This window comes from Drosophila rhopaloa, unplaced genomic scaffold, assembly GCF_018152115.1.
Source record: "Drosophila rhopaloa isolate 14029-0021.01 unplaced genomic scaffold, ASM1815211v1 contig_3, whole genome shotgun sequence".
Lineage (NCBI taxonomy): Eukaryota > Metazoa > Arthropoda > Insecta > Diptera > Drosophilidae > Drosophila > Drosophila rhopaloa.
The window spans coordinates 10,052,240-10,072,839 of record NW_025335123.1 but is presented as its reverse complement, the minus strand read 5'-3'; the positions used below and the strand labels follow the sequence as shown (position 1 = coordinate 10,072,839).

Below are 20,600 nucleotides of genomic sequence, written 5' to 3'. Positions count from 1 at the left end.
TTCTGGGGGATACTAACTTCCTATAATTTGTACTACTGAACTGAGGGTTTCCGAGCAGAACTGGTTTTCTATCTACTGAATTTTTATGCGTAAAGCTAGCATATATTGAATAATATCGCTTACGAAATCGAAGGTTTAGAAATTTAACAGACAATGATTTAAAAAGTTAAGTTAAGGCATTCTTAAGGGAATTCGTGCTTTCCTTCACACTTCTTCTACTTATACCATTCTTCCCAGTGCCAAAATCAGCATTGATTTAAAGTAAGTAAGAGAGGGACGTAATGTTACAATTGCTTGTATAATATTACATAAATGTACAGTTTTTAAATTTCATAAAATTAATTCATAATAATTAAGGAGAAAGGATCAGTTTGGTAAGCGGTTGAGAGATGCAAAAAAAAAAATTATATAAAGTAACTTGACGGCCACTTAGTTATCCCGGATGCCCGTGCCGTAGTTGGCACCGCCGGCGCGATTCAACGCCTCCCGGAAGAGCTCGATGTCCAGCTCGGCCTCCACGCCTGCCTGCAGTTCCACGGCGAAGTTCTGCAAGGGAATACGGGATTAGCTTACGTCCACGGATGGATTCTCTAGCTACTCACGTTCAGCACATCCTTGATCAGCGCCTTGTCCGTGGACATCTTGGCCCGCTGGATGACGCCCACCTCCTGGCCGATCCACGTCAGGAAGATGAACTTCTTGCGCTTGGACATCTCGTCGCCCATCTGGATGCGTATGTAGCCGAAGGCGCGTTCCGAATCCCCGAACTGCTGCCGGAACTCCTCGAAGCACTGGCCGCGTCCATGGACGATGATCTGGGCACCGTCGAACTTGAACACCGCCCACTCGGTGTCCGTGAGATCAGAGCGCACATCCTCGTAGGCCTCGCGGATCGAGTCCTTCTCCAGCGACGTGGCCAGCGGCATCTGCGGGCAGAGAAGGAAGTGGATGGGTTATAAGAGGGCTAACAGGATCCCCATCTCCCAGACGGAAGTGGACGCCCTGGTCAAGCGTTCCACGTCCGCCTCGCTCCGTCCAAGCGAATCACCATCGCCATCACCCATCGTGTCTTGGCCAGCGATAATGAGCGACCATGAATGTGTTTTGTGTACTCAACCGGCGGCCAAGTGCTCTCGACGCCTCCATACATGAGTCAGATCCGATCTGGGGGCTTTCGCTTTCGCTTTCGATTTAATATCTTATATTTTATTCAATTCATTTCGATTCGTTTCCGTGTCAGGCAACCACAAAACGGCCAAAAAGAGAGCACGCCAATGCATCGCCCACTTGCATTATGTACATAGAGATTCACGGAAAGCAATTTGTTGGGCTTTTAGTATTTTAAAAATGTAGCAACTCACATATAGTATATGTTAAGCTAACAATTTTCTTTCGTAAAAACCTTCTGGCAATTACAAACAAGTGAAACAAAATTGGATTCAAATCTACCCAGCCGTTCCCAATTAGTGAGTTAGTATATATTTTTTAACACGATTGGAAAGGGCTCGTTACTGTGGATTTATAATGATAAGATCAATTTCAAATGGATACCCGCATGTTATATTGTTCCAACGTTTTTGATAATCATATCGGAAGGGTAACGTTGCACATGTCCCAAAATTATGAGGGTTCCGGTTCAAAACCCAGGAAAGTGTTTTTTTCTATTTCATTGATATTTAAATTTACTTGAAATGGCTTATAAGATGTTCTTAAACATTCAATGCTGATTTTTGGAAAACGAAATAAATGATCAAATTCCTATCAATCGACTAAAAAGTAAAGATAGTTTTTAACTTGCTCTTTTATTAAAAACAGTTTTTATAATTAAGTACCCTATCTATTTTGTACTTTTATTAAGATGCATTTTGTTTGAAATGAAGAAATGCAATCATTGAAAAACATCAATACTTTTGCTGTTCGTCTACAAAGAGTCTACAAAAGATAATACAGCGCTTAGGCCCAGCTTTGTAACTTGGAAAGCGTGGAGAGGGATCGATGCCCTTGATACAATATAATGAACCTACAGATGGATCGGAGAACGCCCCTCTTTCCACGAAGTGCAGTGCCCAATGCTTTCGTCATCTTATTGTCTTAAGCGGATCGCTGTATTAAAAGCAATTTAGGCGTGACAATTTTCAATCAGTAGCCGACAGAAAGCAGGTCAGAGATTTGATAAGTGACTTTGTTTCGGAACGGGATGACAACAAACAAAGAGAATGCTGCCATAACTGGGGCTTGAAGCCAGGAACCGCGAAACACAAACAGAAATAGACATTGAAGCTGGACCAGAGATACAGATACAGATACAGATTCAGATGGAGATACAAATAGAAATACAGATACAGATACAGATGGAAATACAGATAGAGATCGGGTTGGAGCCCGCTCCATAATGCGTTCAATGACCGGAGAGTACGGCGTCTGGTGAGAAAAATCAATTAGAAAAGCGACGACTGCCGAAAATATCAAAAGGCAAACAATTAAACCCAAAGATGAAGATTCGTGCGACGACTTTCACAACGCATCGCTCTCGGTGAGAACTTGGCTATATCTATATCTATATCTATATACACATAGAACTGTGTAACAGCTCGGAAGCTCCCGTTTCGTGGCTCTGAATTAATTAGTCAAAAATGATGCGGACGCGAACTGTGCCAAAAAAAAAATTATAAAAAAGAGCGGATGGCCGGCGAAGAAGAAACCGTTGCAGCAAATGACCGACCGACTGAGTGAAAACCCAAAATTTCCCCCCAAACCAAAAATCAGATAGGAGATATGTAGGTGCTCCTGTGGCCCGTTTGTTCGTTGTACGTGAGCCAATTTGTTGGCTAAAATTAGCTGAAATTAAGTTTCCAGCCGATAAGCCCGATAACGGGCGCACCACACAGTACCGCCATATGTTATCTCCCTCTGGCACAATGACAAACACGACAAATTAGATCACACCAGTCCGTCGGACTCGACTGCACCCCCAAAGATCCGCCCGGATAGGCCTAGGATAGCCCCTCCTCCGGAGTTGGGGCAATTTCTGATAAGGGAAGACACTACTCCAAATTGATTTATTACGGAAAGTTATTGGACCCACCCACTTGGTCATGTAAATCGAGCCATCCCCAATCTGGCAATAATCTCTGGGGCTCGGTCGTTTGACTGTTTCAATTTTACACACCATAAAAATCCACTAGAGGTTGGCGCTTAGTCATTAGAAATTGGGTTTGTTCATCATAGTTAAAAGGGACTAGTTCCAAGGAAAACCAGTGTCATGACACACTCTACTAGAGATTTATATTAAGAGCGATAAGCAGTCGCCCAGTGCCAGGAAATCGTATTTGTTTTTTTAAATATTATATGATAAATAATTATATTCCAAGCCGATGCGTTCTATCCAACTTATTTGCCACCTTCGCAGCAGGAAAGCCATCTGCCAGGCAGCTCGATCGACTGAAATGGCATGCGACCATGTCCGATAGCTACGTAATGAGCCATATATGCCCATATGTGCATCCATACAGTGCATTGCATTGCTTACTGCTTATACATATATTTATTTCAATATCTATCAATATCAGCCGCCTGTAATACTGGCAATGAGTGGGGCTACGGAGCATCAACATGGCTAAAACTGCAGCTAAACGTAACCAAGCATACTACTACTGCTAAAATAAAAATTGCAAACGAAAACGAAACTGAATCCGCGCCAGGTGCTCAAAACTGATTTGCCATGTAACTCAAATGTTGATACCCTTGTTGAAGGTATCACAGTTCTGCGAAATGCATAACAAATATTGCAGTGAGCTATTGTTAATACAACAGAAAATCACAGGAAATCAAATTGATAATCTTAGGAATGATTCAATGCATATTTATAGTCAAAGTCAACATCAAAATAAATATCTTAGGATTGAGAAGTCAACCAGCTTTATCTACGCTATTGCGCTATCTTTTTCGATGTGCGTAATATATCATAATATCGTGCGGTAATATGTCAAAATAACTATGATTGTCGATATGCAATGAGCTCATAAAGAAAATAAAGGAAATTATGAAGTATGAACCATCAAAGTTAGAGCATTCGATTGGTCTTCACTGCTGCTTACTTCGTGTTTTATTCGTTTTCGTTATGTACATTGCACATGTGGAATGAAATTGTTTTATGTTGACTAATGAATTTCAGATAAGAGACAGGAAAAATTCCAAATAATGCGATTGAATCAGGGGCAACAAAAGGAGGAAATAAAGCAGATACAGTATCTGCATAATGCGGGATGTTCTGAAGGGGAAAAGTGACCCGATGCAGGCAAACGACGACTGACTCACAGATGCCTTTTAATCAAAAGGGGTAATTAGAAAATAACGAATAAATGGCTTTGAATCGGTTATTAACCGCTTCGCCTTGGACAGGCTAAAATGAAAAAATTAAAAAAAAATAAACGAAAACGAAAACGATGTAGTGACAAATTGCCAGTTGTCGCGGCGCAGTCGCAATGACGTACTTGCTCCGGGTCTGGGACCGCCGATATGTCAATGCCTGCTGCTGCTGCGGGTGTTCTTTTTATTTTTTATTTTTTATTCTTTTTGTTGTAGTTTCAGTTTCTGTTTCTGATTCGCCTCTCCACAACGCAGGAAACAAAGGAGCAAACTGTTTTGTCGCTGCTCACGCCCCAGTCGCTGGATTTTAAAAAAGAAAAAAAGCAGGGGGGAGAGAGGAGAGAGTTTCGGATTGGAGGAGGGGGATCTGAGTGCGTGATTCATACCGGCCGAAGGTGACGACGACTCGGAGAGTGGATGACCAAAATTGGCGCGCCAGGAAGCGCTTGTCGCACAACATTCGAGGGTGTGGAACCACTGTATTGCTATTTCGCCAACTTCAAATCCTACTGCCCACGAAACCCCAAAACCAATGGTGTTATTTATTTGCCCAACCAGCTCTGACTAACCCATAACCAGAGATTAGGTTTATGAACCGAACTGAAGTGCACATAAAGTCACATGAATTTGCCAGATCAGGTGAAACGCAAAGATAAAGCGCTGCAACTTTTTTCTTCGTTCCTATTACGGTCTTAGTTCCCTGGCTGATTTGCCGGCCGAGCTAAACAACCGTAATCTGGGGAAAAGTATACGTGTTTGCCAGGGAGACGGAGCGGCCGCATAAACCACAGGGCATCTTTGCTGGGTATCGATGGTGTCGGCGAACAAGTGCACCGACTAACGCACTTGAACTTGATATGCATCGAGTGCGTGGAAGGCGTCGGAGTCGCCCCCGCAATCTGCATCTGCATCCGCCCCCGCAGTTTTTAAGTTGAGATGATGCCTCGAGAAACCCAGCCCCTCCTGTCCCTCCTGTCCCTCCTGCACCTCCTGCCCCTCGTGCCCCCGCCCCTGGCCCTGCTCCTCTGGGCCGGTTCTTGTGGAGTTGCCGGCGAGCCAATGTCAGAGTTATTTACAGACACTCACGCATGCCCAGAGAGAGATACACACACGCCTGGGCTCCAGCAACTCCAGTCTGTCTATACACAGGGAAAAAAAGGTTGCCATATGATTTTGATGCATTTTCGAGGCTAACGCCCGAGCTCAATCCCATCGCTGGTCTTTCAATTTTTATTATTATTTAAGTTTAAAGTGATCTAGATAATTTATTATCCCAAAGCCTGAGTTCAATCCCACCGCTGGTCATTGCAATTTTTTTGTATACGTTTTAAGTTGGAAATAATAGCTTAATCTCACTGCCGATAATTGAATTTGAATATTTTTTTCAGTTTAAAAAAGGTAGATATTTAAATGTGAGACAAAATCAAAAATGGTTCTTCCCATCTTATAACATTTTTATTTGTGTGCATTCAAAGAGATGTCTCTGGTCTGCTCTCCGTGGCTCTCTGGCTGCCCCATCCAATCTTTTATAATTCTTAATTTTCGGTCGTCCCCTGCCTGTATACACACACATTTCGTGGACCCTGGAGCAGGACCCATGCCCACCCCACTACTCACCCTCCTCGGCTTGCTCTCCACCATTTGCTCGACCTCGATGCCGTCCGACATGCTGGTGCTCTGGGTTCTGAGTTCGGTGTTCTGGATGTAGATGTGGATGTCGGTGTGGATGTGGATCTGGGATGCTCTTAGATCTTCGGATCGGAAAGAGGCTGCTGCGACTGTCGGCGGGAACGGAGTTGTAGTAGTCCGGCGGAGAGGTGACAAAGTGGCAAAGTGACAAGACAACGGAAACAAAAATACACAACGCCAAAAAACAAAAAAACAAGCACAAAGACGGGGGGGAAACGGAACCAGCACAGTTCTAGATATCAGAGCAGCCGCTGAACTTCGTCCGACCACCACGAGTTGTATCTCACGAATGCGGCGGTGCCGGCGTCTGCAACTCCAACGAAGTGCCGACCGCCGAAGTCGGCGGCGCAGTCGCCGTGGGTGCGAGCGAGAGGAGGAGCGCTGGCAGCGGCCGGGCAGAGGCCCCATGGCAGCTGATAAGAATCCAGCGGGCGCGACAGAGACAGCTGCATGGGGAGCAAGTGAGAGGGGGCGAGCTGCGACGCCGTCGCCGCATTTGGCTTTATTTTCAGTTTCATTTTCAGTGCAGGGTATCCGCGATCACCAAAACAAGCCAGATAGTTGGCTAGTGTTTTGTGCATACACACAGAGAAATTTGGGTATGATATCATTTTAATTCATGGCTAGGGGTCACCAAAACCGAACAACTGAAACGCAGTTTTTTAGAGACTGAAGTCACTAGCTCTGGACACTTTTCTGCAATGTCATTTGTTTTTAAATTTGGAAAGGGGTTCACCATCATAAAAATTACGAACAATTTACCTACAAATAAAAACCAATATTTCAACGACGATTTTTCGAGAATTAAACCACAGTCATTTAAAAGTATGCCACTTTGAAATCGGATTTCTGTGAGAAAAGTTATGGGCTTAGAATACAGTTTTGGACACTTTTCGGCAAATACGAAAAATAAACCCAAAAATAGAAGCCAAGATTTTTAGAGAATTTAACCACAATCATTTTAAAGTATACCACTTTGCAATCGGATGTCTGTAAGACAAGTTATGGGTTTAGAAGTGAAGGTTTTAGGTCACTTTTTTGCAAACCCATTTTTCGAAAATTTGGAAAGGGGTTACATTGCTTAAAATGATGAAAAATCGACCCAAAAATAAAAAAAAAATGTGGAAACACAGATTTTTAGAGAATTGAGTCACAATCATTTTAAAGTATGCCACTTTGAAATCGGATGTCTGTAAGAAAAGTTATGGGCTAAGAAGTGCAGGACTTAGGTAACTTTTCTGCAAACCCATTTTTCGAAAATTTGGAAAGGGGTTACATTGCTTAAAATGATGAAAAATCGACCCAAAAATAAAAAAAAAATGTGGAAACACAGATTTTTAGAGAATTGAGTCACAATCATTTTAAAGTATGCCACTTTGAAATCGGATGTCTGTAAGAAAAGTTATGGGCTAAGAAGTGCAGGACTTAGGTAACTTTTCTGTAAACCCATTTTTCGAAAATTTGGAAAGGGGTTACATTGCTTAAAATGATGAAAAATCGACCCAAAAATAAAAAAAAATGTGGAAACACAGATTTTTAGAGAATTGAGTCACAATCATTTTAAGGTATGCCACTTTGAAATCCGATGTCTGTATGAAAAGTTATGGCCTAAGAAGTGCAGGTTTTAGGTAACTTTTCTGCAAGCCCATTTTTCGAAAATTAAAATGACGAATAATCGACCCAAAAAAAAAAAATTAAACTAAAAACACAGATTCTTAGGAAATCAAATCACAATCATTTTGAAGTATGCCACTTTGAAATCGTATGTCTGTAAGAAAAGTTATGGGCTTGGAAGTTCTGGATTTAAGTCACTTTTCTGCTAAGCCATTTTTCGAAAATTTGGAAATTGCTTAAAATGATGAAAAATCGACCCAAAAATAAAAACAAAAGTGGAAACACAGATTTTTTGGGAATTTAACCACAATCAAATTTAGGTATGCCTCATTAAAATCGGATGTCTGTAAGACAAGTTATGAGCTTGGAAGTGCAGTTTTGTTTACATTTTTCTGCAAACCAATTTTTCGAAAATTTTATAAGGCGTCATTGAAAATTCGAATAAATCGTGTGACATCAAAACCTAATTGTTTACCACATTTTTCAAAGACAATTGACCAACAAGATCGAACTTTTAATGTTGATTTTTGCAGAAGTACCAATAAATCACTACAAATGAAAACACTGTAAGGGTATGAGGAGTAAGGATTACCGGACAATAAGATTACTAACAAGAAGTCGAGACTTTCGGAGGTAAGCGTTAAACTGCAAAGCGAATTATGAACCCCCACATGCAGCCCATGGAATTAGCAAAGAACATTTGTGCAAATAGCAAGCCGCGTTATCTGGGGGAAAGTGGAGTGCCTGCTGTTTTCTTAGACTTAACTGCCTTAGGAATGCGACTGATTCAATGATTTGCTGGAGCGTGGGCTGGGACGCAGTGGCTCCGCTGGCTAATTTGTCCCAATCAGGAGCACGCGAGCTGCCCGGCAACATGCTGCTGGCCACAAGTTGCCGAGTTTGGTGAGTTTGCGCCGCTCGGCGTCGCCCACGCAACATGTTGGGGCAGCAGATGCCCCAATGCAGAAGGCTGCGGAGGCGCTCGCCAGTCGCCAGTCGTCAGTTGCCCACGACGCGTTCCTCGCAACGGTAGCAGGCGAGCCATCTCCTGCCAGCCGCCTCCTCGTGTCCCCCGATTCCTCAGAGTCCTCGGAGCAATCCCCGCCAGACTGCGCGCAAGCGTCGCCGTTTCAACTGTAATTGTGTGACTGTATTTGGTGCATATATTTTTTTCTTGTCGTTTTTCGTTTTTTTTTTTCTGGTGACCCAACGCGGAATATGACCAGGGGATAGTGATTGCCAGGGGTTACGGCTCCCGGTTCCCGGTTCCCAGTTCCCAATTCCGGGATGTTCAACTACGAGGAGGGGGACCAGGTCGACCAGGCCATGGCGGCTGCGTACCGGGCGCTCCTCGACTACTATGCCAATGCGCCCAGTGCGGCGGGTCACATAGTGTCCCTCACCGTGGGTCCGTACAACGATACCGGGTCTGGCTATGGCTCCAGTGCCTCCTTGGGGGGCAGTGGCAGCAATAGCACTAGCTACGCCGACGACTTCTTGGTCACCCAGCAACTGGAAAACGACCTGGCCACCGAGGCGGCCTACGTATCCTTCGGCACCAGTTCCAGTTACGGTCCAAGTCCAAGTCCCAGTCCGAGTTCCGGCTCCAGCGCGGCATCCAGCACCACGGAGATGCCCGTCTGGCTGATCCCCAGCTACAGTGTGATCCTACTGTTCGCGGTCCTGGGCAACCTGCTGGTAATCTCCACTCTGGTCCAGAACCGTCGCATGCGCACCATTACCAACGTTTTCCTGCTCAACCTGGCCATCTCGGACATGCTGCTGGGCGTGCTCTGCATGCCGGTGACCCTGGTGGGCACCCTGCTGCGCCACTTCATCTTCGGCGAGTTCCTCTGCAAGCTCTTCCAGTTCTCGCAAGGTGAGTAATCCCAATCCCCGCCAGCGTTAAACGTTTTGTGGGCTCCCTAACCGCTTGGCTTATGTAACGGCCAGTCCCTCTGGAGCCCCCTAATATTAGCTTAGATGGCCCAATTATTATCTTCAATTAGCTGGAATTACTAATGCATAAGTTGAGAGTCCTTTTTATGTCGCATGTGAGTAGATGGCTGAATTGGGGGACTCCTGGTTTTTGTTGTTTTATTATTTTTTCTTGGGGAGGTTCATGTAAGTGGGAGTATTAAAATAATTTTTTACGATTATCGTCGCATGTGTATCGTTTTATTGGCTCTGTCCTAGGGAATGCTCATAAAATCCACGAGGAAACAACAAGTTGGAGAGGAGGTGGGCACACATTGTCATTGCTTCCATTGCCTCTGGTTACCCCTTTTTTTTTTTGGTAGCCTATTGTATAAACTTGTGCGTGTCGCATGTTGCCGGGCTTAGAAACGCTCATTCCCTACATAAATTCAAATCATAATATTGGGACTTATTAAAGACGGAGTGCGGACAGGACAGGACATGATTCTTTGGCAGCCAAAGCAGAATACGGCCATAACATAACTTCATATCAAAGACTTTGTCAGGACCACAGTTTGGCGCGATTAAAAGGACATTTGCAGCTGGATATTTTTTGTAGATGGAGGCGTCATTGAGAGGCAACAGACAATTAAATGGACTTTCAACACCGCGGGGCAGTTCCTCATTGTTTATGTGTAAGACGCATTAGCAACAAAGCCTCTTCATATATATACATACATATATATATATATATAATATATATGTGTGTATCTTAGGACTTCGGACCACGAAAATTTTACTTACGCACTGCAAACAAGAAATTGTGGACCATTGCGTAACGCGAAAAGTTCCGAGCGAGCTGGATGTAATCCTGCTCCTCACTGGGATGAGTGAGCAGAATGGATGGATGGGATATGGATCTCGCATAGGAAAGGCAACTATGGAACACAAAAAATGTAGCATACTTGGCTGCGCAATTTAAGGCGGGTGTGCGTGTGCAAAAAGCATTGCATACTTTTGTTCCCAATCCCCGTCACAGACTGGAAATTAAATAACCATTTCCATAACCACCATGGAGGGGGGGTGGGTGTTCCCACTGGGGAACATGCAACGTGCAGCAACGGTGACACAGGGGTCGCGGAAAAAGGGTATGCAATTACAGGTTAAACATAACAGAACGGAACAGTACACAACACAACCCAAGACAACACAACACAGTATCCTAATGGCACCCAGTGCCCTTGGGACATGTGGGGCACTCAGTGAACGAGAGTCATTGGGCCGCAAACGATGCGTGGGCGTCACCGTTCCGGACTTTTTCTCAAATTGCGGTGCTTAAGAGTCAACGTACCTGGTGGACTGGTAAGACAATGTCCCATCGGCAGAAGGTCAGCTCCGCATCCAGTGCTGCCAGTTTTTTATTTTTTAAATTATGCTTTCCTTCCTCACATACTTTCATTTTGTGCCTAGCAACCATTGATCTTTTCAAAAATTATGATTCACCAAATTACATTCAACCAAGTTGCTTTAATTTAAGCCTACTTGTATACATATATACAATATAGTGTAATATTGCAAAAATTGCCTCAAAACGCTTATTTAATTAACAGATTTTTAGTGTTTTATAATATAGAAAATACTAAAATGATTGTAGATTTCCAGAAAAAACATTTATCAAGTATAATATAACTTAATTATATTGGCTTCATAACGATAATTTTATAAGCACTAATAATAAATTCTTTAAAATATACCAACAAAATTTAAATAATAATAATTAATTAATCATAGTAGATTTCGATACAAAACCTATTAACTTTCTTAAATAAGAGTTTGAAATGAATAAAAGTTTTTTTTTTTCCATTAAAATATTTTCCTTATTTTTTGCAGAACTATGTAATTTTCCTCCCTTTCATTCTCCTGATTTTCGATTAACTTAGTTGACGGCACTTTTTGGAACAGTTGTCAGTAGCAATAAAATCTGAAAATACTTTAACGAGTTGAAGTTCGACTTTTGGCCAGGACCTTTTGCTGTTTCAAGTGCGATCGGCAGGGTGTGCACATATTGTTTCAGATTGGGGGTGGAGCCCCAAAAAAGGACACTGGCTGGCCAACGTTCATTTCATCCGGGGCACGGAGTCAAATTTAATGTTAAGCGCAAAAACCAATTCAGCCGCTGCTCGTTGTTCTTTTTATTTTTTATCCTTGGAATCCGGTTTAGGCTGCGTAAACTGTACATATTGTATGAAAGGCAAAAAGTGTCTTGTTTAAACGCACATATAGTATGTACGAAAATAGTGGACTTTCAGAAGCCACCTGTCCGGGTTAAGTGTTTGCTGGGCAGAAAAAAATGGGGGTGGTGGCCTTTGAAATCCTGGCCAGCGTGCCCCATTTGCATGATGAGTTTTTAGCCAACGGCCAGCTCTCTTTCTCCTCTGCTAATTGTTGTTATCAAGCTAAAGATTGAGTACTGTTTCCAAGGAGAAAACTCCCTTTGGACATGGCTATGCCCAAAACGTAGTGCCCCAAACTTTGTCGCTTTCAACGGATTTGTTAGGAAAACTTTGCTGCTGCCTTTGGGATTGGTAAAGCATGAAGTTTTTTAATTAATGCACATTTGGCTACGGCAGGAACTTTCATTGGGCCCGCATGCCTTGTGCACGTGAAGTGGCCCGCAGAGCGGCAAAGATTCAGAATGAATCACTTGAAAACAATATTAATATCACTGAGATGCTCGCTCGGCTTATTCTGCTCCAGACATGTGGGGATTGGGATGGGATGGGATAGGTGGTGGTGGTGGGGGGGTTCACCCCCAGGATAACTTAGCTAAGTTGGCGCCCAACCACCTAGCCACTTTGGAGTACTTAATTCAATAAAAAGGAAGCGACGGGCGTTTTAGCAACTTTGTTTCTCTTTCAACTTAAATAGAATTTTGGGCAAACTCTGATTTCGTTTTTCCGCCAAACTTTTCAATTGGCAGGCTTTTAAGATTTAAGACCACACCCTCCCCCCCCAACTCGCGTTTGGAAATCCCAGCATTATAACGAATGCATTCGAGAGCAGCCCGAATCATTGAATTTAAATGAGTTTCGCCCCCAACTTGTTGTTTGTTACCATGGATATTGAAATGAATACAAGCATACTTTTTGAATTCGCCGACAGCGTGCACAATTTGCAAGGGAAATTTGTATTTAAACACCATGATCCGAGCAAGCATTCACTTTTCGGCTAGAGTGTGGTCATGTCACATGTCGAAGTCTCTGTTGACACCACCGGTTCTGAAGTTTTTTCCGCCCAGTCACTCCTCCATCAGAGAACGCACTTAGTTGTCAGTCATTTGAAATGACGAAAAACTAATTTAAGGACTTGCCTGGGAAACAACCCTGAGAGTTTTTGATTTACCTAGGCGATTTCAGTTGTTGTGCGAGGATTTGGGCAATTTGTTTCATCATCTGTGGAGCACTCAATCTGCTAAGTTGAGCGACAGGCGATCCAGGAAAGTGGATTCCCTGCAGCCATAATCACTGAACCAGCTTCCTTTCGAGCGACAAGTACACGCAATCCTCTTCTCCGCCAGAGCACCATAAACGTACGAGTGTATTTACTCCACTACAATACCTGGTCAAAGCAACATTTTGCGGTCGTTTTGTGGTTAATGTCAATGTTCTTGCGCACCGAAAAAAATTTATCTTAAAGTGTACAATTTCCTCATACAAGTTTAATTTATATTTAACAACAAAGGAAGGACTTCGGTAAGCGGAAGTTTATAAATCCTTGCAGTTATTACAAATCGACTATATTATATATATATATAATCTATATTACTAAAAACAATGAAGCTATGTCGATTTTCGGCTGCATTTTGCCATAGTTTCTATGGCAGCTATATGATTTTGTTGGCCGATTTTAATTTAATGAAAACCGAAATTCCATAATATTTAATCAAAAATATACATATATACTTTATAGGGTCGGAAATGTCTCCTTCTCTGCGTTGCAAACTTTTGATTGAAATTATAATACCCTCTGCAAGGGTATAAAAGTGTACTGTTTTTAAGTTTCTCAGCTACGAATTTTGCCTCTTCAAAGGAAAAATAGTAGACAATTTGGTTACATTATTATCTTTGAGAAATTCTCTAAGCTTCAATTATCTGTTCTTATTTCTGTCGAGTTAATGTCAAGTTTTTTCCGCAGCTGGTTGAAGTGCATAGGTCAGAGGGTATAAGCGCAGAATATCAAGATTTACTAATACAATGTTAAGTCCATGTAGCTCTAGCCTTTTTTCTTCTTTGATAAGGAAAATGGCTTTGTTAAAGAAGGAAAAAACGTATTGAATGAATACTTACCAGAAATGAAGACAGAAGTATATCTTTACTTTTTGCTGAGTGTGCTCCTTTTATTTGCGGCAATCAAATTTTATCACCCAACTGACGCTTGTAAATTCCGGCCTGTCAGAGTCGCATATTTATGCGGGGCTCGAGGACTGCGTGTCGTATGCGTAATATGCTCAACACGTCTGGTCCTCTCGTGTTACATCTTTCTCCTCATGCTTCTCCTCCTCATCCATGTCCTTTTTTGGCCTTAAAGGCGTGCTGCCCGCTCTCCGCACAAATCAAATTCAATCAGTTGCCAAAAGAAAAACAGCTTGGACGTAAACGGGGGTGGCATCGAATTCAATTTGGGTTCGTCATTTGCCGTCAGTTTTGCATTTGCCAATTGAATTACGAACAAAATAGGGGCGGAGGGGGTGGTGGATTGTGTAAGGGGCTGGTGATGGGGTATGTAAAGTATGCCAGCACACGCAAAGCTCTTACGGATTGTATTGGCATCTCGAAATGATTTAGTTGGCGAGACGTTTCGCGGCAAATCAATCAAAATGCTTAGCAGAAAAGCCTTAAAGTTGACCAGAAACCAAATGGAAATGGTGGTGTTTGTTTTAAGTCTGGGCATGCATTTCCCTGGTATTTCTGGCTTAGGGCTTTACACACCGACGTCTATCGAAAGTAAACTGCAATTTCAGGGGGTTAGCACAACGACGTCGCGAGCCAGTCGTGTCAAGGCACTTTGGGGTGGACCTTAGTTGAGTGGAAAAGAGGATTCAATGAAATTTCATTTCCCGATATTCAAAAGCCCTTTACGATTTTTATTTTTAAAATTCAGACCTTGACTTTTTAATTAACAAATACGAATACTAAATCCAAGATAAAGCTGTGATCTCTGTAGTTAAAATGTAAAAGGGGGACTTTAGCTAAATATTGAGGGACATTTTCTAATTAAAAAAATATAATAACTTCCCATTCGAATACAGAAAAAACAAATTCCAAACCATCTTAATAAAATACAACATTTGTTTCATAGTAGCCTTTTAAACTTTAACCTTAAGTTAGCTTTGTTGAGGTTTAACTTTCTGCGTTTTCGAGTACCTATCTTTAGGATTCAACTTATCGCATTCCCATATACAACCGCAGTTGTGTATGTATCATACCATCGATACTTGTCAGTTGAAATCGCACCCAGGGGAATGTAGAGTGTGGGTGTAAATTCCTTTTGATAGGGAATCCTCTAATAGGTTTATATGGCAGGCGGCAGGAAACGAAAAGGAGACTGGGCAGAAAGAAACAGAGTGCCGAGGGAATTGTTTAATTGCAGTTTCTGCAAATTGCATCGTGTACTGTTTGCCACATTCTGGCGAAGAATAATCCAAAGAAAGTGTGGAGTGGGAGCTTGTCTGGTTTTAATATGCAAATTGTGTAATTAAAATGCAACGAGTGCGGGCAAAAAGGACTTTCTAATGAAGTCGATTTAACACGAAGCGTCGCGACACATTTCTGCAAGTCGGTAGTGGGGCTGTGGAGTTCCTTGAAGGCTCTCTGTATATATATTATCCTGTATCCCTTATCCCTTTCCCGTGCCTTTTCAGCTGCCTCGGTGGCCGTTTCCTCCTGGACCTTGGTGGCCATATCCTGCGAGCGCTACTACGCCATCTGCCATCCACTCCGCTCGCGATCCTGGCAGACGATCAGCCACGCCTACAAGATCATCGGGTTCATCTGGTTGGGCGGCATCCTGTGCATGACGCCCATAGCGGTCTTCAGTCAATTGCTACCCACCAGTCGACCAGGTGAGCACATCCCGGGCATCCCCTTGTTGGGAGTCCAATTGATGTGTGTCTTCCACCCACAGGCTACTGCAAGTGCCGCGAAACCTGGCCGGACCAGGGATACGAGCTCTTCTACACCATCCTGCTGGACGTCCTGCTGCTCCTCCTGCCGCTGCTGGTGCTCTGCGTGGCCTACATCCTGATCACGCGCACCCTCTACGTGGGCATGGCCAAGGACAGCGGCCGGATTCTGCAGCAGTCGGCTCCGGTGTCCGCGGGATCAGTGGCTGGAAGTGGGGGAGGAGGTGGACCCACTCCGGGCCCAAGCGGCAGCAGCAACTGCATCCTCGTCCTGACCGCCACCGCAGTCTATAATGGTAGGTCACTGGGGATTATCCGTGGACTTTCCTCCTTTTAAACCCACTACCCAAAACAGAGAGTAGTAACAACAACAATGGGAACGCAGAGGGATCTACGAATTCAACAACGACAACATTGACGACAACAAGAGCGGCGGTTCCAACTGTGATCACCACCACCACCACGACCACGGTGACGCTGGCCAAGACCTCCTCGCCGAGCATTCGCGTCCACGATGCAGCCCTTCGCAGGTAGGAGAGCCTGGATCCAACCTGATCCCGGACTGCCAATGCCACTCCCTTCTCCCTTCCGCAGATCCAACGAGGCCAAGACCCTGGAGAGCAAGAAGCGGGTGGTCAAGATGCTGTTCGTCCTGGTCCTGGAGTTCTTCATCTGCTGGACGCCACTGTACGTGATCAACACGATGACCATGCTGATTGGCCCGGTGATGTACCAGTACGTGGACTACACGGCCATCAGTTTCCTGCAGCTGCTGGCCTACTCCTCCAGCTGCTGCAATCCGATCACCTATTGCTTCATGAACGCCAGCTTCCGGCGCGCCTTTGTGGACACCTTCAAGGGTCTGCCCTGGCGCCGCGGAGGAGGAGGCGGAGGAGCAGGAGGAGGTGGTGGCTTCGCTGGAGGACTCTCCGCCAGCCAGGCGGGTCCGGGCGGAGTCGCCTATCCGAACGCCACCAACATCAGTCTCAATCCCGGCCTGGCCATGGGCACGGGCACCTGGCGGACCAGGTCGCGCCACGATCTCCTCAATTCGGTGGTGCACACCAGTGGCGCCACCGCCGCCGCCACCGAAAGTCCGCAGCTGTAAGCTGCAAGGGACTGCCCCCGCGATTCACTCCAGGATCATCACCAGGAATCGTTGTAAATATGTACCATAGACGATGGGTGTGCTTTAGGGGAGCATGCACTCGTATTTTTTTTACCTACTTGTGATTATGATCGTACTCGTAAACTAGTCTATCGGTGTTTCAATTGAACTTCCTAAGGTTGCCGCAAATAAACGGAGTAAAACTTATGCAGTTTCGCTGGTTGAGATTGGAGTGTCCTCGGGGTTCGGGTATCCAGAAGTTAATTGGACCTCGCTCCATGGCTGTGCCATCCACTCCACTCAGCGTGCTTTTCCCGCTGCCTTCGCCCACATTTCATAGGGCCCCGAGTGTGAATTTTAATTGCAGCCTGGGGCGGCAAGTAAAGTTGAGCAAAAGCCGCTTATGTCCGCTCGTCATTATGGAGCTGTCCTGCATGAGGTGGTCTCGGTTGGACGCCTTTCCGAGTCCTCACACAGCAACTGAGTCGACAATTAAGGACCAACGCCTCTGCACCCTGACCAAAATAAAAAAAAAAGAGGGTCATAATGATTATTTTTAAGTGAAATTACTGGCAATCCGCTTTGTCCTGTACAGGAGTCAGGTACGAAGGCTCGAGAAAGAGAATGTCTCATTAGTAATAATTGGTCAATGAGTAGTTAATTTGTTTAACTACTTTCTGCCATCAGCCATCACTTTTCCATGGAATTATTTTTTATTTAATTCCACAATCAGTTATCTATATCATTATATCCTGTTATCAAATTCCAAACCCATTCGTCTTCACATATATTAACATAAATCAGAGGAATATAAACATTTTGTTTATGCCATTTTAATTGCATTGCAGGCTAAACCTTGTTACCATTTTGGACTTATCCTCATTTTCCCCGTTAAGACAGATCCTTATTAATATCCCATTATGCAGAGGCGTGCGAAAAGGTATTCCGGCCAATTTTTCACGACGAAAAGCTGGCAGCCAGGCTAAGAAATTGGCCAAAACGTAGGCGAAGAGTAATGAAGCGAAGCGAAAAGCTGCAATTTGTTTTATTCGTGCACATAACTTTAACTTTGGCAAGGCAAATGTGCACTGACAGACGGCCAAAGTGCCGTCGTATGCAGAAAAGTCCCCCAGGAAGTCCACCCCCCCCCCCTACATTCGCTCGTGAAATCCGGATGGCCCCGAAGATCCGGAAGATGTATGGCCCTAAACGAGCTGTTGCCAGCCGAGTCGTAGCAAATCTGCTTTGGGTTTTTGGGTAATTTAATTTATGGCGAATCCTCCGGCAAAGGCTGGTCTGGCCCGCCTGCCCGGAAAACATGCGAGACACATCCTTATAATCAAGCCGCCTCCCCATAAACGCCCAACCGAAGGAGTCGAATGTTGGATACCTCGCCTTTTATCGGCTTTTTCTTTACCCTGGACAACACTGTTTGCTGACCAGATACATCTGACATCGTTAGACGACCGCGTCTAGTTTGGCTTTTATTTAATTTATTTTATTTTCTTGGCCGACTCGTAGTTTTGTGCGGCGACTTTGACATGAACCAATCTCAACTGATGCCGCCCCCGAACCAGAAGAACTTCTCGCTGCGGTGGTGTTGTGGTGGGTGTGGAGGCTCCAATGATGATGATGGGTTTGCCGTTGCCTTCCTCTTTTATTCATGACTTCTTATGCAAGAACGGCAGAAAGTTTCAGAGCTCAGGGACGTGTGAGTGTCAAACTGCAACTGGCAGTGTCGCTGAGTTTTGACAGAGGATTATTCAGCCCCGGGAACTTCGAGGTGAGGAGCTGGCCTTGACTCTCCAAAAAAATAAAAGAAATAACATGTCACTCTAAGCGACATTGGCCAAGTTGAGGCGACTTTCGCTAAATTATAGTGTCCGTTAAACGATAAATTCTGTTTTCCGTCAGTATCCTGGGAGTTGATCCAATCAAACTCGCAGATGTTCGGCCATCCACACTCCTCCTGCGAGACTCTAATCAAATACGTATAAATATTCACGACACGCTCTTGACCTGGCTAGATGGCGAGTGGAATGCCTTTGGCCAATCGGCATACGACTGGGGCACAGACAAGCACCATGGCTGTCCGTAAAGTGGCTCGGCGGCTTGTTTTGATGATCCGTGTGGGAGCAGGAAACAGAGAGGAAGTGGCCAACCCACCCACGGCAATGGAGGTGATGATGATGACACCGGCCAACGGGGTCAAGAGGAGAAAACAATCAAAACCGCACGCAAATTTCACTTTCGACGGGGCGGAGGTATTCGTCGAGACCTTGGGGATCCGATATACTCGACTATAAAGAGCTGATTAAACCCCGCCAGGCGTTCGGGACAATGCCAATGGTTGTGGGTGGGAAAGAGGAGGTGGACATTAAACTAGTGACAAGTGACAGCCATGAAAACTTGGAGTCAAGCGATGTTGTGTGGCCCTATTCGATATTATCTTCCTGACTGTTCGGCCGAAGCCATCATTACCATCCCCAACCACAATTTATCTAGTCGAGGAAATAAATACGGGATAATCGAAACGGCACCAAAATGAACTTGGCAAATTATTGAATATTCATAAACCTCTGTCTAACAAATCTTACAGCAGCAGCTCACAAATCGATGAATTTATCATAAGGACTTGAAGACTTCTCCTGTTGATTGCTTACCCAATAACGCCCACTTAATATTTCGGCTCGCAATGAGGCGACATCAAGTTTTACGGGTATTTCTCATCAGACGCTCAATGGCGTTATCTGGGTTGTTAATTTATCCTGATGGAAAGGGGGAGTTGGGGGGGGGATGGAGGTCCTGGCGGTCCCACGTCCGCCTGTTTGTCGGCTCATTGTTCCGGATGTGGTGGCTCCCGGCTGCTTATGGCATTGACGTGTTTGTGTTTGTCTTCCCGACACATCACGCACATTTCTGCCTCCTTCACCTATCCCGAAATCCTCCCGAGAAGCCACAGCTGACAGTCGTTTGGGGGGCGATGGCGATGGCGATGGAGAAGGCGCATTGCGAAGGCGACAGCGACAAGCGGGGATTATGTAAAGCCAAAGCCTAAATAATGCGGCCTAATGTCTTTGGGCTGACACCACCAACAGAACAATTGTCAGCCTCGGATGCCTGGCCATTCGCAAATATAAATAGAATAAACGCAATAAAATAAAATGGAATAACTTTAGTGCTGCGGGCGGGGTCAGATGATGGAATTCAATTGGAACAGATGCCACATCCGGCTAATCGCTGGCCCTTTTCTGCCCATTCCATGTAACGAACCGAGCTATTAATTGGTTTAACTTTCCTGCAAAACAGGACTTTGACCGAGGAGCAGGACCTGATGAGCCCCAATTGTTGTCCACTCCACTCCACCACATTCCCTAGATTGACCAAAGCAAGTGCCCCGTGGCTGCTCCTCGGGGCATCGACGTCCATGCAATTTGATTCGCATTTGTTGATTGTGCACTCGAATCCCGCTTCACACGTCTTCCCAAAAGTAAGGGGGTCTTCCACTTGAGAGATCACGCCAGGGATTGGTTTTTAATTTACAATCTCAGACGGCAGAGGTCCTCCAACCCATCCAAGAATAAAGTTAACAGCATTCGAATCTCATTTATATTGGCTTAAGCTGGTTATCAACGGCATGAATATTTCATGTCAATAATTTGATAAGGCCTAAATATTGGATCAAACTTTCACAAGTTTGGCGCCAGTAATGCGATTTATTCA

General features: G+C 44.5%; 2 protein-coding genes across 2 annotated transcripts; one reads left to right on the top strand and one right to left on the bottom strand.

Annotated features, from left to right (window-relative positions):
• Nucleotides 1–279: 279 nt before the first annotated feature.
• LOC108049881 (coactosin-like protein) lies at nucleotides 280–6,348 on the bottom strand. The gene is made up of 3 exons (XM_017131265.2): nucleotides 5,986–6,348; nucleotides 603–926; nucleotides 280–546 (listed from the first exon to the last, which is right to left on the bottom strand). Exons 1-3 carry the CDS (start codon nucleotides 6,034–6,036, stop codon nucleotides 430–432), a joined length of 492 nt encoding a protein of 163 aa, XP_016986754.1. The 5' UTR covers nucleotides 6,037–6,348; the 3' UTR covers nucleotides 280–429.
• Nucleotides 6,349–8,683: 2,335 nt separating this feature from the next.
• Nucleotides 8,684–16,877, top strand: LOC108049825 (cholecystokinin receptor type A). The gene is made up of 5 exons (XM_017131154.1): nucleotides 8,684–9,550; nucleotides 15,509–15,709; nucleotides 15,772–16,065; nucleotides 16,125–16,299; nucleotides 16,364–16,877. The coding sequence occupies exons 1-5, from the start codon at nucleotides 8,959–8,961 to the stop codon at nucleotides 16,875–16,877; spliced, it is 1,776 nt and encodes a 591-aa protein (XP_016986643.1). The 5' UTR covers nucleotides 8,684–8,958.
• Nucleotides 16,878–20,600: the final 3,723 nt, after the last annotated feature.